General features: G+C 40.1%; 1 protein-coding gene across 1 annotated transcript in view; it reads left to right on the top strand.

Moving 5' to 3' along the window:
• Positions 1-972: 972 nt before the first annotated feature.
• The window catches only part of PPP2R3B (protein phosphatase 2 regulatory subunit B''beta), a 53,049-nt gene continuing 36,156 nt past the window's right edge, over positions 973-17,865 (top strand). Inside the window, exons 1-2 of the mRNA XM_074908040.1 lie at positions 973-1,088; positions 2,595-3,042. Coding sequence (XP_074764141.1) covers positions 2,698-3,042 — 345 coding nt within the window. The 5' untranslated portion in view covers positions 973-1,088; positions 2,595-2,697. The remainder of the gene's footprint in view (positions 1,089-2,594; positions 3,043-17,865) is intronic.

The following is a 17,865-nucleotide window of genomic DNA, read 5'->3' on the forward strand; positions in this document are numbered from 1 at the left end:
GAGACCGTAAAATCAATAAACAAAAGTGCAGTGTAGCCACATGAGGAAAACACAGCATAGTGAAAAAAGAATTATACGGAGCAAGGCTCAGCAATGTAACACCCATTGATGAGCGCACCCAGAGAGACTTGCAGGGGTGCCCATGAAGGCTGCAACCCTAAGTTTCCAGTGTATGTTACCCAGTGCAAAAAAGGGATGCAAACATGTTGGCACACACTGTTCTCTTAATAAGGGGTAACTTCTTTATTTGCTACTGCCACCACTTCCCCTTGCATTCTATCATTTGTAAGTAATCCTGTAACCCTCGTGGCAACCACCGCAATTGTTTGTATAGACACAATGTTCTGTGTTCTCCCTGAGCAGCGTTTAGCAGCTGGAACCAGCAAAGGTAAGCTCATGTACTCTGCCAGTTTCTCCTCTCAGAAAACCAGCCAGCGAGGAGCAGTTCGGGAGCCTCAGGTCGGACACCGAGGTCCTGGGACGGCAAATGCAACACAGGTGACGGCCCTGGGGAGGCCCTGCGGCCACGGCGACACGGGCAGGCAGCGTAATCCCCGCACCCACACCTGGAGAGCAGGGCACCGGCCTCATTACCCACTACCACAGAATTTTCGGGGCGGGAGCCCCGACCGACCCGCCCGAGCGCTCCGCCCCTCACCGAGCGATGCTTCGCCGCTGCCCCAGCCCCGAGAAAGGCACCGACACGGCGGCAGAAGCTGCGCTGGGCTGGGCTGGGCTGGGCTGGGCGAGGGGGAGTCGGGCGCCAGGGCTAGGGCGCGCCATAGCGGGCTCGGGCTCGCGCTCACGCTCCCGCCGCAAAGGCCGCTGGAAGGGCGGGCGGGCGGGAGGAGGGAACCACTATAGCCTCCACTTTGACGCCATGACGCACGCGGCGAGCCGCGCACGCCCCGCCCCGCCCCGCCCCGTCTAGTTACCATAGTGACCGCCCGCCGCGTCTCCGGCCGGGAGGAAGCGGCGAGCTCTCGCGACATGTCGGCGAGCGGGGCGGGGCGGGGCGGGGCGGGCCGGAAGGAGGTGCGGATTTGAAGGCGACGGCGGGAGGGGCGGTGGCGCTGCGGGTAGTGGAGGTGAGTGTTTGTGGCGCTTGCGGGGCCCTCCTGGGGCTGTTCCTCTGGTGCGAAGCCACCTCGCCTCTAAGCTCGGAGGGCGGCGGTTGTTCCTCCGCCCGCTCTCTCCGGCGGGCAGTGGGTGCGCGGTGGTGGCGGTTCCCCTTCCTTTCCTCCGGTCTCCGCGGCGCACCTGCTCCCGCTGGCCTTTCCCCAGAGCTTCCCGCGCTCCGTGGGGGCGGCCACGGTGCCTTTCCGCGACGGGAGGCGGTGTGGCCGCCCGGCTGCCCGCCCGCCCTCCAGTGACTGTCGGTGGGGTCAGCTGGGCCCTCGGGAGGTGCCCACTAGGGCTGGGCGGCGCCGCTCTCCTCCCAGCCACGGGCACCGTGCAAGTGTTGCTCTGAAAAACTAAGTTGAGGCAACGTCAGCTTCGGTTTCGGCAACTATCTTAGCTGTTAAGTTGTTAAGCATAAAGGTTTGGCAAATTCAACTGGCGCGGTGTGGCAAGGTTTATAGTTCTGCCGTGGGATGAAGGGTGTGCTTTGGTTTTAATAGTACGTTCATTTGCTAGGTGTTATTCGTTTCCCAATTCAAGTGCTTATTTTAAGACTTCTTCACCATAGTAGAGACATATCTTTGCTACCTTCTACACATGGATCAAATATTGGCAGGGGCTTAAAAAAAACCCACAACGTGGAGGAAGCACAGGGTTTAGATAAACTGTAGCAGTCCACTAAGTGACTTAATTGCAGCGGTGACAATAGTACCTTGGGTTTAGTTCTGAGTATTTAGGTCTGGTCCTTTGGGTCTCTAAAAAAAAAATATACTATTTCAGGTGAGCAACTGAAGCTGTCTATATATACTATCCCAATTCTTGAGTCACATGGGGTTGGTTTCACATTGGCTTTAAAACACTGGAAAAGTGGATGTGAAATAGGTAGTTCTTAACATATCAAATGAATGTGTGATAGTAAGTGGACAGGCAAATCAAATCCTGAGGAAGGATCTCTGGGAATTCAGCAGGGCATCACTTGTATGGGAATGCATCCTGGCCTGCAGTATGTAATGCAAAGTTTTAAATCAGAAGCACAGACTTCAGAATGAAAATGGAGCCCTTAGACTTAGCTCTAAATATCCTGACTGAAAGGCTTGCTTCTTAAATCTTAATTGTACTGTCACCAAGGCTTTGCATAAACTGCTTGGACATTTAGTTCTTAAAAGGTTCAATTATAAGTCTTTTCAAGGCTAGTTGTCATAATATATGTGGTTTTTAACATATTTGTTAGGTAGTTAGTTCTTTGAGAAAGTCTGAGTGCAGTTGCTTTCTCTCTAGTCTCTATCATTTGCACAGTGTGCTTTTAGGAGAATTTATCCTCTGGATTTGACTCTGATTAATGGCTTACACTCACAAAATGTTGTTGTAGTCACATGTTAGCACGTATCTTGCAACACGTTAGTATCTTGAGGGAATAAATATCAACACTTTGTTAAAATTATAAGATTAAATAATAGTGTTTTTCTTAACAGGAACCCTAGAGTCTGTGAAACGCTGAAAGTCAAGTGAAATAAGTAGATGATTGTCACACCTTTATTTTGAATTTGATCCAACAAAAAGGAAAACTAGGAGAAAATGTCACCTGGGAAAGTTCTGCAACCTGTACTGAAAATGAAGGTGGATGAACTCTTTTTGTGCTGGTTGAGTCAGCCTGCAACTCAGCTGACACTAAAGGACTGCTTGAGAAGAATCAAGAATGAGGAGAAAACAGAGACTGGTAACGTAGACTCAGGAAATGGTAAAAATGAGAGGCTTGCTAGTAAAAATTCCAATTCCACGCAATGCTTATTAGGAGATACCAGATTACCTTTGTCTTTCAGTCCTCCTCAACTTTCTACTACTCTTCCATTGGCAACTCCTGCCAGCCAAAGGAACATTTCTAATGTTAGAGCAACACGTCGATCCTCAGGAACCAGAGTAGTAAGTTTGTTTCTTACTTATTAATCCTATCTGTTTAAATGGAAGAGCATTTTGTGTTTGTGGTATTGGCAAATTATGCAAGTAATTTTCTCACAGAAGGTGTTGGGAGTGAAGGAGCAGCACTGAACATAAAATGTCAATGTTTGTGTGTCATTAGCAGTAATGGCTAGGTGGCCTGAACTTTCAAAAGACTGTCTTGGCTCCTTGCAGCTCTGTTGCTTTTTATAAACTTTACATGCTTGAAACAAAATGAAAAATAAATTGTGTTCTATTTCCAGTAACTTTCTGTCAAGCAATATTGTCCTTGTTCTTTAAAACTGCACAGTGGAATGCATCTTAAAAATTCTGTATCCAGTACAGCTGATTAGATTTTATATATCTACCCTGGTTTTGTGCTATAATTTCAAATATCATGCAGTACTGATGTGTTGCAACGAATTTACATGTTATGCCTGCTTCAGTGTGTGCAGCATAGATAAGGAAAAGTCAAAACAAGTGATTCATGTTTTCTGACGAAGTGCCTCTCCAGTGCAATAAGGTTAGGGCCTAGTATCTGGATTCTTGCATTTCTTCACAGGCACAAACAAACGAGAAGTGGTGGAAAAGCTAGAAATAGCCTTATAAAAAGTAGTTCTCAGTAATGTCCTTGTGTACACTGAGCAGCATCCAGTGTGGGAGAGGACCCATATTTAGAGTTGGAGAATGAAAGAGAAATAATTGTAAAAGCCAAAACTTGGATAGATGGGTCAGATAGCCATGACTGACCAGAAGTCATATGTGAAATACATCTCACACTTTATATTAAAAGAAAAATCTACCATTCTATCAGATGTGGTAGATTACAAAGGCTATTTAGTTTTATTAAATAAATAGATCACAGTTGCTGGATGCTTCTTGTTTAACTTAATTTTGCCAGAGGTAACCCAAACCAGGTGTTGATGCTTCAGATTCCATGCTTTCAGTAACAGGCCCTTCCACTGTTAAATGCAGTCTAATTGTGGATAAACCCCTATGGATAAATGCAATATAATTGTGGATAGTTCCTGGTTTTTTGCAGTGTTGTTTTTATAACACACTGCATTGACTGTAAATATTCTTTTGTCTAATGATACCAGGCACTATTGTCAGTACAAGACTCAAATTTGGCTCCACTGAATCTGTATATTAACAAAGTAATTGTTTTGGTACTGCATGATGCACTCAATGCTTCCTTTCTATGGAGGTCTTGATTTATAATAGACAATGTCCTCTATGCAAGAATGACACCCTGTCCCCCAAGCTGAGATGTTTTTAATTGCAGTTCAGTTCAATCTAATTTCTATCCCTTTTTCATGAATTATAAAACCAAAACTGGATAGAAAATGATGTGGTGCCTGACAAAACTAAGCATTCCATATATGATCTGCCTGATATCAAAGGAATTGTTAAGAGGCATGCTGTTTCTGCTATAGGACTATAAAACCAGATCATCTAATAGTACTGGTAATTTGTAAGTAGTCATCACTCTCAATCACTCCACATACTTAGGTATCTAATGCAATGCACTGGCCAAACCTCCTGGTGTCCCAGGGAAGCCTACTGAGGCTGGTAAGTGTAGAGAAGTTAGAGCTGAGGATGCTTAAGCGTATCAGTTACTTCTTGTCTGCTTTTGACCTACAGGAGTAACAATGTGTCTACTGTTTTGCACTAAAACATATAATCTGAAGTGTTGTCTTGATTTCAACAATACTCATTTTCAAATCTAGCTTGATATCTTGAAGTTCCCATTTAGTTTCAAAACATCACACTTCCAGTCTAGAGTTTGTCTAGAGTGACTTTATAATAATAGGGACTTGTATTTTATGCATAATCACTAGCCAGACAGCAGGGCATGACAATTGATTTACTTTTTTTTGCATTATGTTTCCTGTTCTAAGTGAAATGTAGAAAGCAGATGCTCAGTTTATTCTTGTATTGGATAAAAGCAAGCGAAGGTGAGTTTCCATTAAAAGCTGCTGTTACTTGATGTACTTGATCACAAACTCATGTACTGTAATTGCTCTTCATGTGTCTTGGTTGATCTCTTTAAGTAGATCCCTTAAAGAACTAAAAAAAGACTAAAGAGTGACATTTGTTAATTAATTGGAATTATTTGTATAGTGCTGAGAGAGAACCTGGAGGGTTAGGTTGGTGGCTGGTTTGGGGTTTTTTCCAAGGAGTTGGACAGAGGGAAGTTTCCAAGCAATAAGAAATTTATTTGTGGTTTTAATATTCAGCTGAACTGAAGATTCATCCAAAAGTTTCCAAATCTTTAAGAAGTGTAAATTATACTTGGAGCAGGCATCAGCTCTTAAAATACCACCAACAGTTGCATAATTGCATATTCTGCCATGACAGTGTATTTTCTAATACAAAGCAAAATATACCCCTTTTCTTATACATCCATAAACTACCTGCTGCAGCATCAAAAGTAATGCATCTGATTTTGTGCACTCAATCATGGTTCACAAATCAAGCAACAATGGCTTTATGTATCTCATTTGAGTTTAAGTAAGTTTGAGGTCCTTGTATCTATAAATGGAAGAAAACGTTTCAGGTAGCTTTTTAAAAAGCTAGCTTGTACTGTAGGTCCAGTAATACAGTTTTAAATTCTAAATAGCAGTCTCTTAGAAGATAGTTAAAGATAATGTGCTTAACTCTGTATGCCTGAGGGTGATATTAGGAAAGGGCTTTTACATCCAGCCATAAAGAGCTGGAGAATTCTTTCTTTTAGGACTCTATAAGTTAATTTAGGCACCTTCTTAACAAAATTTTGCTTAATGTATACAGGAATTCTCATAATGCAGCATGAAATCTGTAAACTCATTATGGCAGGCTACATTTTCAGTATTAGTGAGCTGAATCACTGCATTTGATTATGGTTAAGGTTGCTGTACACTTTTTCTTGTTTCTTAAAATGTTCCTACAACTTTTTTGAAGGACACTAAACAATAAAGCTGGTAACAGAAAACTGCTATCCTCAGGTTATTTCTAGGTAGCAAGTATGAATGTGTAGTAAACAACAGTTTTCATGCTGCAGGTTTCTGTACTTGTTAGAAAAACATGTTTTGCATAATTGGGAGCATTCTTTGAACACCAGTCTTCAAACTAATTAGGTAGTTAATCTTTAACACCTTAAACAGTAGCACATGAGCAAAACAAGTTGGTGTTCTGATGGCAACTGTTAAACAGTGTTAAAAGTACTGTAGCTGACAGCTATTGTCTTGAAGGAGCTCTTCTCTTTTTTCAGAGGTTAGCTTGTGATTGAAGAGGGTTATATTTTTATCCAGAATTCAGAAGTTGCCATGTGTTTTTGCTGAAACAATGTCAGAGGAGAATTTGCTGTCTCTCAAGATCTGTCCAAAGTACTTGATCAGATAATGAAAGAACCTATGGGGTCTTTCTGTTAGATGGACAAAAAAAAAAATGAGGTGCTTAAAACAGGAATTTGTTCATTTGGACAGGGGATTTAGAGCCAGGTTCTGGTATTACACTAATTCAGAATAAAATGTTGGCTTAATCCACCGCACATTTTGAAATCTAGGCAGAACTCTACCATGAAAATTCATCTTATAGTGTGTTTTGGTGCAAGCTGAGAACAAACCAGTGTGTGTTTAGGATTTTTTTTTTTTCCCTTTAGGGGAGGTACTTCACTTGCATGGTCACAGCGAGGTCAGTGTCTGACTGCATCCATTGTACAAACACTGTAATTGCAGAGTTCTGGTCATCTTCATTATGTGGTGTGAAGTGCTTGCTAGCACTTAGTATTCTGCAAGTAGGCTTGTAATTTGTATGGAATAAATGTATTAAAATAACAAAATGAGGAGCATAGAAAAAGTCAGTGTTTGAATATTTTATGAGTGTATTGTTGTAAAGAAAATAAATTCTAGAGCTGTAACTTTCAAACTTGAAGAATAGCTGCTGTAGCTTTCCTCTAACCCTTACCACTACGGTACATAGATTTAACAGTGTTTCTGGCACTCTAGATTATTTTAAACATATGGAGTATACACAATTGTACACTGTTCATCACATTGTCAAAAATGCCAGGCCTCAAGGCTTTTAAAAGGTGCCGCAGGCAAGATGTTTAATCCTAACCAGCTGGTGTGCAAGGCATCTGGGGAAACAATTCACAGAATTCCCTATGGGCATTTTGGGGGGTGGTGGTGCAGAGAGAATGTGATATGATCTGAAGTACTTCAAAGTTATTTTCCATTTCTCTGCAGGGTCAGCCTTTGATACAAAGGTGCTTCCTGGATTGGTTTCTATATATCCTTTGCTTGATAAGCATACTGTCCCTGCTTGTTATCCCATGACAATTATAAAAGCTCATTGTCCCATATTTCTGTAACTTGGAATTTTTTTTTACAATTTTACTATATTGCTGCATAGCTTTTTTCATCACTAATATTCTTGCCAAATTTTTGTTACCAGTTACTTGTTTCAAATGGAGTGGTACTACTAGAATCTGTTTTAGTCTAAAGGAAGACTAGAATGAAACCTTTTAACATTGACAGAAGTTTGAGCATAGTAACACAGTTGATTTTGGAACAAATTAGTTCTTCTGAGGATTTGAGTTAAAGGGTAGCTAGGCTTATACCTGCATCTGTTGGACTAGTGGTGGACTATTTCTATGTTCTGCAGATGTGCTGTAGGTTTTTTGGGGATCACCTTCTAGTACCAAGCAGAGCAACAATGTTCATAAAGCATGAGAAAAGTAGGAAGAATGACCATTTGAGTCCTGCCAGTTTTTCACTCATGTAGTCCTTAAGCTTTGATGTGGCCTTGACATTTTAAGTGTCTAGTCTTGTATGTTATCTGCATCTGAATTGCTACCTAGTATACCTTAATACTAGAAGCTATGTTAACTACTGCCTAGGTTACGTAAAGTATTAGCATTGCACTGCACACCAGATTGTGCTGTGCCCGACTCAGTGTGGTCTAGCACATACATTCCCTAACTCTGTATTATGCAAAGTTAGTGATAATAGTGCCATGTCCCATCACTAAGTGGGGAGGATGGTGGACTTGGCTTCCAACTCAAGCCCGTGACTTAAAGGCAGACTGTAAATAACCTGGTATCAAACTGATGTACTTTTATGATGATAGCAGGGTACTATGACAGATGTCAGCACTAACGTGTTCACAATAAAGCTCCTTCTATGGTGCCAGCAAAGGAAGGGCAGCCAGAAGTTCATATTGAGGTCTGGAAGTGTGCAGCTATAGGTGTTCCTAGAAAATCATTATTAGTTTCAAGTGTGGTGAAATAATAGTAGTTAGCATAAGCAGCACTGGTGGTATGCTGTGTTCTTAAGCTTTGCTGTACTGAATAGCTTCAAATAGAAGGATTGTTATCCTGATAGGAGAACCAGCTATTCATTTTATGTATAAATGAGAAAGTTACTCACTGTTGCAGCTTCTTGGTAGTGCTCCTTATTCTAATTGCATCTTGTACTATGGGATATAAATATTACACTTTTCTTAGCGATAGTATTAATTCTATTTACACATTGTGCTTTGTTAGAAGAAATAGTGATCTTTTGTCTTCTTGCACAGTGGCAGTTGCACTTGAAAGAGGAAGATATTTCTGTTCTACTGGAAACTCATAAATATTTCTTATTTGCTGCATCCAGTCCTAAGACATTTCGGCATTTCTAGTACTGAAAAAATGAGTTCAGAACTATATGTGGCTTTCTTCAAATTTAAAATTCACCTGAATCCTGGCACAGAACAAATACAAATATTTGGCTTAAATTTATTAATCACAGGCAAGCTCTCCTGTGTGAGTAACTGTCACTTAAATACAAACAAAAAAGTTCATAGCTGTATGAGATGATTACTAACTTCCAGTTGCTTCTCTGTCCAGTCTTTCAAAACATTTAAGCTTAATTTTAACTTTACATCAGTTGTTTAAAGTTCATTCTTTTAACAGGTGGTCAGTCTGGGAGGAAATTAGATAGCTTTCTTTTTTTCCTCCAGTGATGCTTGAGAACCCATATTATATTTTGAGAACCTCTCCATATGCCATACACTTTCTTGCCCATCAGCAAGAAATAATCTTGAGGCCAAAAGTATGTATGGTCTTAGTTCAGTACAAAATTATTAATGCAGTTCATCCAGTGAATTAGCTTGTCCACTGATAGACCTAGTGAATGACTGCACAGTTTTCAGCAAGTAATCTTATGTGAAAAATATACAAAATAGCAATGTAATATCATATGGCTGAGTCCTGCAAATTTAGAGGCTTTGCACACACAACTGTCTTGAAAATTTCAATGAAAGTTAGGCAACTTTAGTTGCATTGATTCACCAAGATACCAGTTAAGCACTGTTGCTTTCTGCAGTCCACAACAAATGGTTACTAAACTTAGTGCTCTAATGGTAGCATAATATGTAAATAACTCCTTTGTGTTGGGTTGGATTAGTGTGGTGTTCTTGTCTTCAAGTTAACCAGATGGTACTAATGTCTTAGTAGACGAGATTAGTTTGTATTCTGCAGACAACAGCTACAACTTAAAATGGGTCCATAGAAAGCTAACCAGTGATCACAAGATGTTTCTAAAAGTGTGTTATAGTACTTCATGTTATATGTGCCCTTTTTTCATAGCAATCGCTATTCTATATTAAAAAAATAGCTAGAAACTATAGAGCCACCCATGTACTGTTTCTTGACCACCAGTACTTGCAGGGATAATGGACTGAGGGCTGTTATGAGATGTGCTTAAATAACCTTGTTCATACTACGTAGTTTCACAGAATCATCTAGGTTGTAAAAGACCTTGATCATCTAGTCCAACCATTAACCTAACATTGACAGTTCCCAACTACAGCATATCCCTAAGTGCTATGTTGACCCGACTCTTAAACACCTCCAGGGATGGAGACTTCACCACTGCACTGGGCAGCCCATTCCAATGCCTAACAACCTGATCCGTGAAGAAATGCTTCCTAATATCCCAACTTGAGGCCATTACCTCTTGTCCTATTGCTTATTACTTGGTTAAAGAGACTCATTCCCCAGCTCTCTGCAACCTCCTCTCAGGTAGCTGTAGAGGGCGATGAGGTCTCCCCTCAGCCTCCTCTTCTCCAGACTAAACACCTCCAGTTCCCTTAGCCGCTCCTCGTACAATCTGTGCTCCAGACCCTGCACCAGCTTCGTTGCCCTTCTCTGGACACGCTTGAGTCATTCAATGTCCTTTTTGTAGTGAGGGGTCCAAAACTGAACACAGGAATCGAGGTGCAGCCCCACCAGTGCCGAGTATAGGGGTAAGATCCCTTCCCTGTCCCTGCTGGCCACGCTATTGCTGATGCAAGCCAGGATGCCATTGGCCTTCTTGGCCACCTGGGCACACTGCTGGCTCCTGTTCAGCCAGCTGTCAGTCAGCACCCCCAGGTCCCTCTCCGACTGGCAGCTCTCCAGCCACTCCTCCCCAAGCCTGTAGGGCTGCTGGGGGTTGTTGTGGCCCAAGGGCAGCACCTGGCGTTTCACTTTATTGAAACTTATGCAAGATGGCCTTAGCCCATCACTCCAACCTGTCCAGATCTCTCTGCAGAGCCTCCCTACCCTCATTTCATATGGAACTAGCTTTACATTGTTGTTCTATGCAGATCTGACTAGAAACTTTGGCTGATTTCAGGCAACAAATGAGATGACTTGGAAGACTACAAGGAAGCTTTTACAACACTTGTAGAAATCTGTATGCAAGCAGAATGCAGGGAAAGACCTTATGAGTGGGTGACAAGGGAAACATTGCCAAATATCTATAAAATGGAGTTGTAAATGTGCCCACCATGAACAAGGTTTGATTAGACCTTCTTGACATTACCTTTACAAAACCAGGCTTATAGAGCTTATGAAATGGCTTAACTTGATCTGGTTTTAGAATTTCCAGAACCACAAGAACAGTTTCTAAACAGTTTTATTCCTTTAGAAGCTGGATTTGTATTGATGAACAGTTAATAATCTATATTCTATACACATTTCTACAAGAGACGATCATCACTATTATATCAAACAATCTTCATCCTTGTGGCATACTTCATTGACTACGATACAAAGCAAACTATTTGAAATTAAGTAATGTTAAACACTTAATGAGCTAGGTTATTCTTCTGTCTGCTAATAGTCTTCATGGATAGCCATCGTTTACAGCAAATAATTTTTTTTAAGTCTTATATTGTAACAAGATTTTAAACAAAAGTTCACCAATGTTGTTGTCTTACTTGCTGTTAACACAGTAAAGAATACCTCCTAAAATTTTGACTACTTGCTTATTTATCAAGTAACAAAGTTAAGCTTAGTATTTTAGAAAGATTTTCTAGAATGTTCAAAAAAATATTTAGAATTCACATCAGGACTTCTAGTGATGGAGAATGGAGGAAATTGCTAGTCAAGAGTCCTGTTGCTGTTCTGGCAATGTATTTGTGGTGTTACACCTCTGAAAGTTGTCTTATTACTGAAGTCTTAGGTTTTTGTGTGTAACAGGTGACCCCTTTTAGTTATCATACTGGAAGCTGAAGTTCAGTTGATTACCAGTGACCCGCTTCTGTGGTTTGCATTCTTTCTTTTTGCCCTTTACCACTGTACCCTGCTTGCAAGTTTGACAGTGTGTGACTCTTCATTTAGCTTTGTAGAAAACAGTGTAGTTTCTGTTGCCTTTCCATTTCCTATATGAGTAATGATTTCATACTGGTACATGATCAACACAGTAGCATTAGTTCAACAGTAAGCCTCTACAGAAGTTCTACCAGAAATCCCATTGTTAATTGGTAAAGTACCGGTTGTGATCTTACTGACTTGTAGAACAAAGTCTGTATCTTAGACTTCCTGATTTGCTGGTTTTGCTTTAAGATCTTTGGGGAGGGAAATCTCAAGAGACAGCACAAGCAAGATATGCTGCAGCTGCCACTGGCTGAAAATTATTGTCTTGTGATTTCAGGGACTAAATTACATGTTGTGTTAGCTTGTGATGCTGGAATTAAAGTAGTGGTGGTACTTTCATACACCAATCATTCTAGTTTTGGAAGTGATGAAATTTCAAGATATAAATGTGTTTTTGAAAGGATTAATTGAAAATTCAGTTCATGTCAAAATGCTGAAGTACTGAACAGCTGGTGCAATGTTTAAGTTGCTGGACAGTTATAAAACACTGTTATTCATGTTCTTTATATGACATTACTCTGTCAACTTCTAAATAGAGGTGACACAAGGTAAATAGCAACCTAGAACTTACTAAATATCCAAAATGGCCTGTGTGACTTTGAGAAGTTGCATAATGCATTATATTAGACTCCATTATGAAAGATGATGTCTCCTGTAGGAAGATCTCAGTGGCATTCCAAATCAGCCTGAATTGATCCTTCATTTCAACGTATTCTGCTATTCAGAGCTTAGCTTGGTAAATTTACAGATGTGTATGTTGTGGACTGTAGCTTCCTCTGTGGATAGTCTCTGTAACATCATGGTTCATCTAAAATGTAGAAAACCAGCATCTTACTAGAGCAAGTGTGACTTTAATTTGTATAACCTTTTGCTGTTTAATAGCCATCTCAGCAGCATCAATTTGGGTGTCCCTGGTTTTCATGATCTGATGAATAGGGTCATCTGAAGATTATGAATAGTAATTAGGCTTCATCTGTAGAACACCATTCCAGCAAGCTGTTTCCATTAAAGCTCTGTTTATACTATACACAAATAAATAAAATATAAACTGATAATGTTTTCCTGAGATGGCAGAGAACATGAGAACTGTTGTGAAAGAAATAGAAAATGTCCATTAACTGTCAGGCTTCAGTTTTATAGTATCTAGCATTGGCTCTAGCTGAAGTTAGTCTGCCAGATGCAGTTAGCAATCTAAAAAGGCCCATGCTATGTCTTTGGAGTCCAGGCAGTGTAATCATAGCAAGGTGACATGTATCTTATCTTGCTTATCTGATAACAGCCCATGGCATGCTGTACATACATGGCATTCTTTTGGTAATGTGCAGAGAATGTGATCAGACCATCCTTCCTGGGATACCAACGTGACCATGTATCTCACCTCTAACTGGTATCTTTTTATTTGCTGTCTTGCCTCCTAAAAATTCTGGATTCTCTCAGCAACTGTGGAAAGAACTTCCAGGCATTGCTCTGTCTAATCCAGGAGTAATGGAAAATTCAAGTAATCATTAGAAAAGGCACGCACATACAAGACTTGTTTTTCAGTTGTCTGCATGTTCTATGGGGGAGTCATTCCATCCTTCAAGGAAAAAAAAATGCATCTAGATCCAGATTCACATGAACTTCCTTCAAATGCCAAAAGATTAGTTTCTCCCTGTGAAGATAGATTTCTTAATTAAACAGTGACAACAGCTAGCAGTTTATCAATATAGCACACCATACTCAAAACACTGGCAGTAACTTTAAAGCAATCAGTTTGTGTAGCTGGGTATAAGCATAACATGATTCTCTGTGATCTACACATTAGAGACTTCATCTCCTTTGGGTTTTGTCAGTGTACTTCTGAAAAGGGGTGACTCCTCCAAAGGAGAATTAGGGATGGATAGTAATACTTTGTTATTCTGTTCATCTTAAGTGCATTGTCCTCTTGTTCTCTTTCCATACAGAGCAGTTCAGAATGGGAAGTTACTAGCAAGAAGCAAGTTAGCATCTGAAGAACTGGGAAAACTTGATTATTTGGGGACCCATTAAATCCCTTTCCTTATACATCAGTGTAAGGATAGATAGGTTTCAACCTTGTGCATTCTTATTCCAGAATCATCAGGGGTTTCGGAAATTAAAATAAAAATAAATATTTGTGAATTCAGTATTGAAAAATCAGTATCAGTAAATTTCTCCCCACCCCCACCTGTGTCACCTTGTCAACAGATCTTCGTATTGTTGATTGCTTAGGCAGTTATAAGGATAAAAAGCAGAATTTTCTTTGCTACTTTTCATTCATTCTTGTCTTTTCCCATTCTCTAGACATTTCATGTTTTATAATACCTACTCTACTAAAATTCAAGGTCAGTAAATCTTGCTATGTACTGTAGTCTCCTGAGAAGAGTGCTTTGTTTATTGCTCCTAATATTGTAAAATAACACACTTGGATAACTCAGACTAGTCCATTGCTATAAAGAGGTTTTCCCCTGCAAGGGCCTTTTTGAAGACTTTAGAGGGAGTTTTAGAGTTCTTTCCAAAGAAAAGCACTATTGTTCTTCATTGATTTATCTAGACTATGTCAACACTGGGCATTGCTATATGTAGTGGTAACCAAAGGTACTGCAGATGTTACCATGCCTGCCTAAGTTGTATTTTCTCACTTTGTAAGTCATAAAATCAAATCTGAGATGGACATTACCTTCTAAGCTTTCCCCTTGGTTTTCACTCAGTACCTTGCAAACTACTGTTACAACAGTGATCCCCAGGCTACCAATGGCCTACAGTGGTAAATTAAAGGTCTGCAGACTAATGTAAATAATGCTTCTACTCAAGGAGCATTTTGTTTTACTGACGTGCAATGTCACTTGCATCTACCATTATGCAATGCATTTTGCAGAAATTGGGTTAGATCTTTTTAGTTCAGTCTGACTGTGGAGCTTTGATCTAAGGAGCTAGTAGCTAATTAATTATCAAATGCCTAATATTTATGCAAATAATGGGGCATATCTAGTTCCAGCATCTTTCAGTGTATCAAAGGCCAGGTATAGGCTATCTGATCTACAAATCACTCCTGATAATATTAAATAATGGTGATAGTCTAGTCACAATTTTTTGTGAAGACTGAGGAAAAAAAATAACCCAGCTTTTCAGAGGTTTTTGTATTGTTTGCTTGTTTTCTTAGTCTAGCAAATAATTGCTGCTTTCATTCGTCTCTGCTGGTATATTCATGTAGCTTATTTGTCTTTCTTGCCTCACTATCTGTGTTTTACTTAGCATCATTAGCTGCTTGACTTCTTTTGTTTATATCTTCCTGAACTATGTTTGTACTAGTAGTGCCTTTTTTCCACTTTAAACATCTGAAATATATCTTTAGTACTACATCAGGCTGTTTCATCTTTTTTCTATATTGAGAAAGATGCTACCTTTCTTTAGTTATCTTCTCTTACCTGCTCTGTTCTGCCCCTCACTAATCAGTTACTTTTGGAAAGGGTTACACTAGTTGCCTAACCCTTTACATTGACTGTTGTGGCAATATGACAGTTCTCTTTCCACAATTAACCCAGGAGCCACTCTTAATTTCTGGAGCATTGCGGGCCGAGAGATTATGTTAGGTTGCATAGTATTGCCATTGGTCTTGCTCATTCAGCTTTATTTAAACACCTCCAAAGACCAGACTTTCCATCAGCTTTGTTTGCATGTTAATCAGTTGAAGACCGGACCCCAGCAACTAAAGGTTTTCTATAGCTGAATACCTCTTATTACATATTGAACTTATTTTCTCAGAAGCTTCCTGTATGCTGGGATGCTTTTTTTCAAAGACTTGAGGTCAGTTCCCCATAATCTCTTAAGACTTTAAGTCTACTGTCAGTACATGCTTCTGACAATAAATTGCATTTTTGTAGACAAATGCTTAAATTTTTTTGAGGTATTCTTCAGGTTTCTATTTCCTCCACATTACCCAAAATATTAGTGATCCTCGTCTTTGTCTCATTTGAATACTTTTGTGTTAAAGCCATGTAACCATTACACTGCTATTGTGTATGTTCAGATCTCTCTTAAAGTGGTAAACTCTTTAGCCACGGTCCCTTGATTCAGATCCATTCATAGTGTGTATCTTTAGCTTTGGAAGGAAGCTCTGAGTATGCATCTTCCCCTGTGTTTATCTAGCTAATAATAAGCTGCCAAGATACTTGAACAGCTTTATGGCTGGCATCCAGCCCTTCACCCAGGAAAGGATTTTGCTTTAGCTTTCACTGGAGAGAATTCAGATTCAGAATAAATGTAACACTATACCTGAACACTCCTAGTTCAGTCTGGATGGAAGCTGACTTTCCCTTTCCCCTGTGGCTAATTCATGACTGAAAAGGTTAAAACAGACTTTAGGGAGTTCTTCACCACATTGCTTTACAAATGCTCAGTCTCCTTAAATATGGCAATGCAAAACCCTTTTCCATTCAGATGGTGAAAAGGAGGTGATTAATAGCTGCCAGTGTACTTACCTCTTAGTGTATTGCAACTAAATGCTCAATTGCACTTAGGTTCCTTATATATTGCAACCTGTGAACTTTTGACAACTATACTGCATACATGTGTGTAAATGACCACTAGGTGTGAAACCAGATTAGTGACATTAGTGCTAAAACAGTATTAGGCTAACAGTAGGATTGACTTAATGTCTACCTCAGGCAGTGAAGTAATATTATGGCAATAAAATGCAGAATATTAAAAATACTGAACATACTATGCTGGTTAAATGATGATAGACTGAGCTCCATTTGAAAAAAAGGAGGGGGGATATCTGCAACTTTTCAAAATGGAGTTCAGAACACTGATTTCTTACTGAGTCTCCTTCAGCAGGTTCGGATGAACTGGAGCTCCAGTCTTAGGTTAGCTCTCCATGTCTCAGTTGACATACTACAGCCACCTCAAACAAGACAGTGAATGTAGTAGTGAATGGGAATGCATCACCTGGTGAAAAGGAGTGAAAATAGAAAGCAATTTTGGTGAGAAGATACCTTTCCTTACTTTAAGACCTATTTTGCCTGACCTGAAATGCAATCTGCCTTGCAATACAACCTTCGTGACCTTCCCCAGATATCTTGGTCTGGAACGGGTATCTGTAGCCAGAGTAGGATTCTTCTCCTACTCTAACACCTCAGTCTTTCGTCTCAAGTTCCAGGCATGCTGCTCTGCTGTTGTGTGCTGTGCATCCAGCTCCCAGCTGGCTTCCCTGTGGCCCAAGGGTTATCACAGGTTAGTTGATTTGATCTTCCTAAAAGACAGTGACAGCCAGTTTTGCTTAGTGCAGTTTGATAGTCTGGTTGTGCCAACCACAACATGTCTGACTCTTGCCTTGTCAATTCCTTTCTTGTTCTCCCACTTCCGAAAGAAATAAATATCTTCATAACAAGTTGCAATAAAGAAGCAGGGGAGGGAAACTGGATGCTAAATTAAAAACAAAAAACTAGGCTTTTTGTCATTATTTACTAACAGTGTGTGTTAAACTGAAAAGGATCTAATTAAGACAAATGCCCCCCTCTTTGGAAGTGTTCAAGGCGAGGTTGGACGGGGCTTTGAGCAACCTGATCTAGGAGAAGGTGTCTCTGCCCATGGCAGGGGGCTTCAAACTAGGTGATCTTTAAGATCCCTTCTAACCCAAAGCATTCTGTGATTCCATGAAATCGTGTTTCCCTGGTACTTTTTAATAGTTTTCTTTCTGCTTAATCTTACGAGGATATTTACTGTGGGATTTTAACATATTATGTGACAGAATGGCTGTGAATGGATGAATAGGGCTAAAGAGTATAGATAACACAGCGTGGAGGTAAAATAATGCCATCCAGTAAGAGAAATATCAAAAAAGTTGTTTTAGTGTTTCTTGGGCTCTGTACATCTTTGTGTAATTGAGAAAGTGGCCTTATTTAAAGCCAGAGTAAGACTGGCCAAATCTCTCTTGTGCTGTTGGTAACTAAATTGGTGCATGACAAGATATAAATATTAAATGGGCAACATACCAGTATCTTAGAGAATTTGGGGGCATTAACAGTGTTCACAGCTTGAAATGAAATAGCAAGAGTTGCCATACCTATAACTCTAATGGTGATATTTGAAAAAAAACTTCATCAAAATAGCAGCATTACCTAAAGATTGCTATGGTAAAGTTA

Source organism: Athene noctua, chromosome 1, assembly GCF_965140245.1.
Source record: "Athene noctua chromosome 1, bAthNoc1.hap1.1, whole genome shotgun sequence".
Classification (NCBI taxonomy): domain Eukaryota; kingdom Metazoa; phylum Chordata; class Aves; order Strigiformes; family Strigidae; genus Athene; species Athene noctua.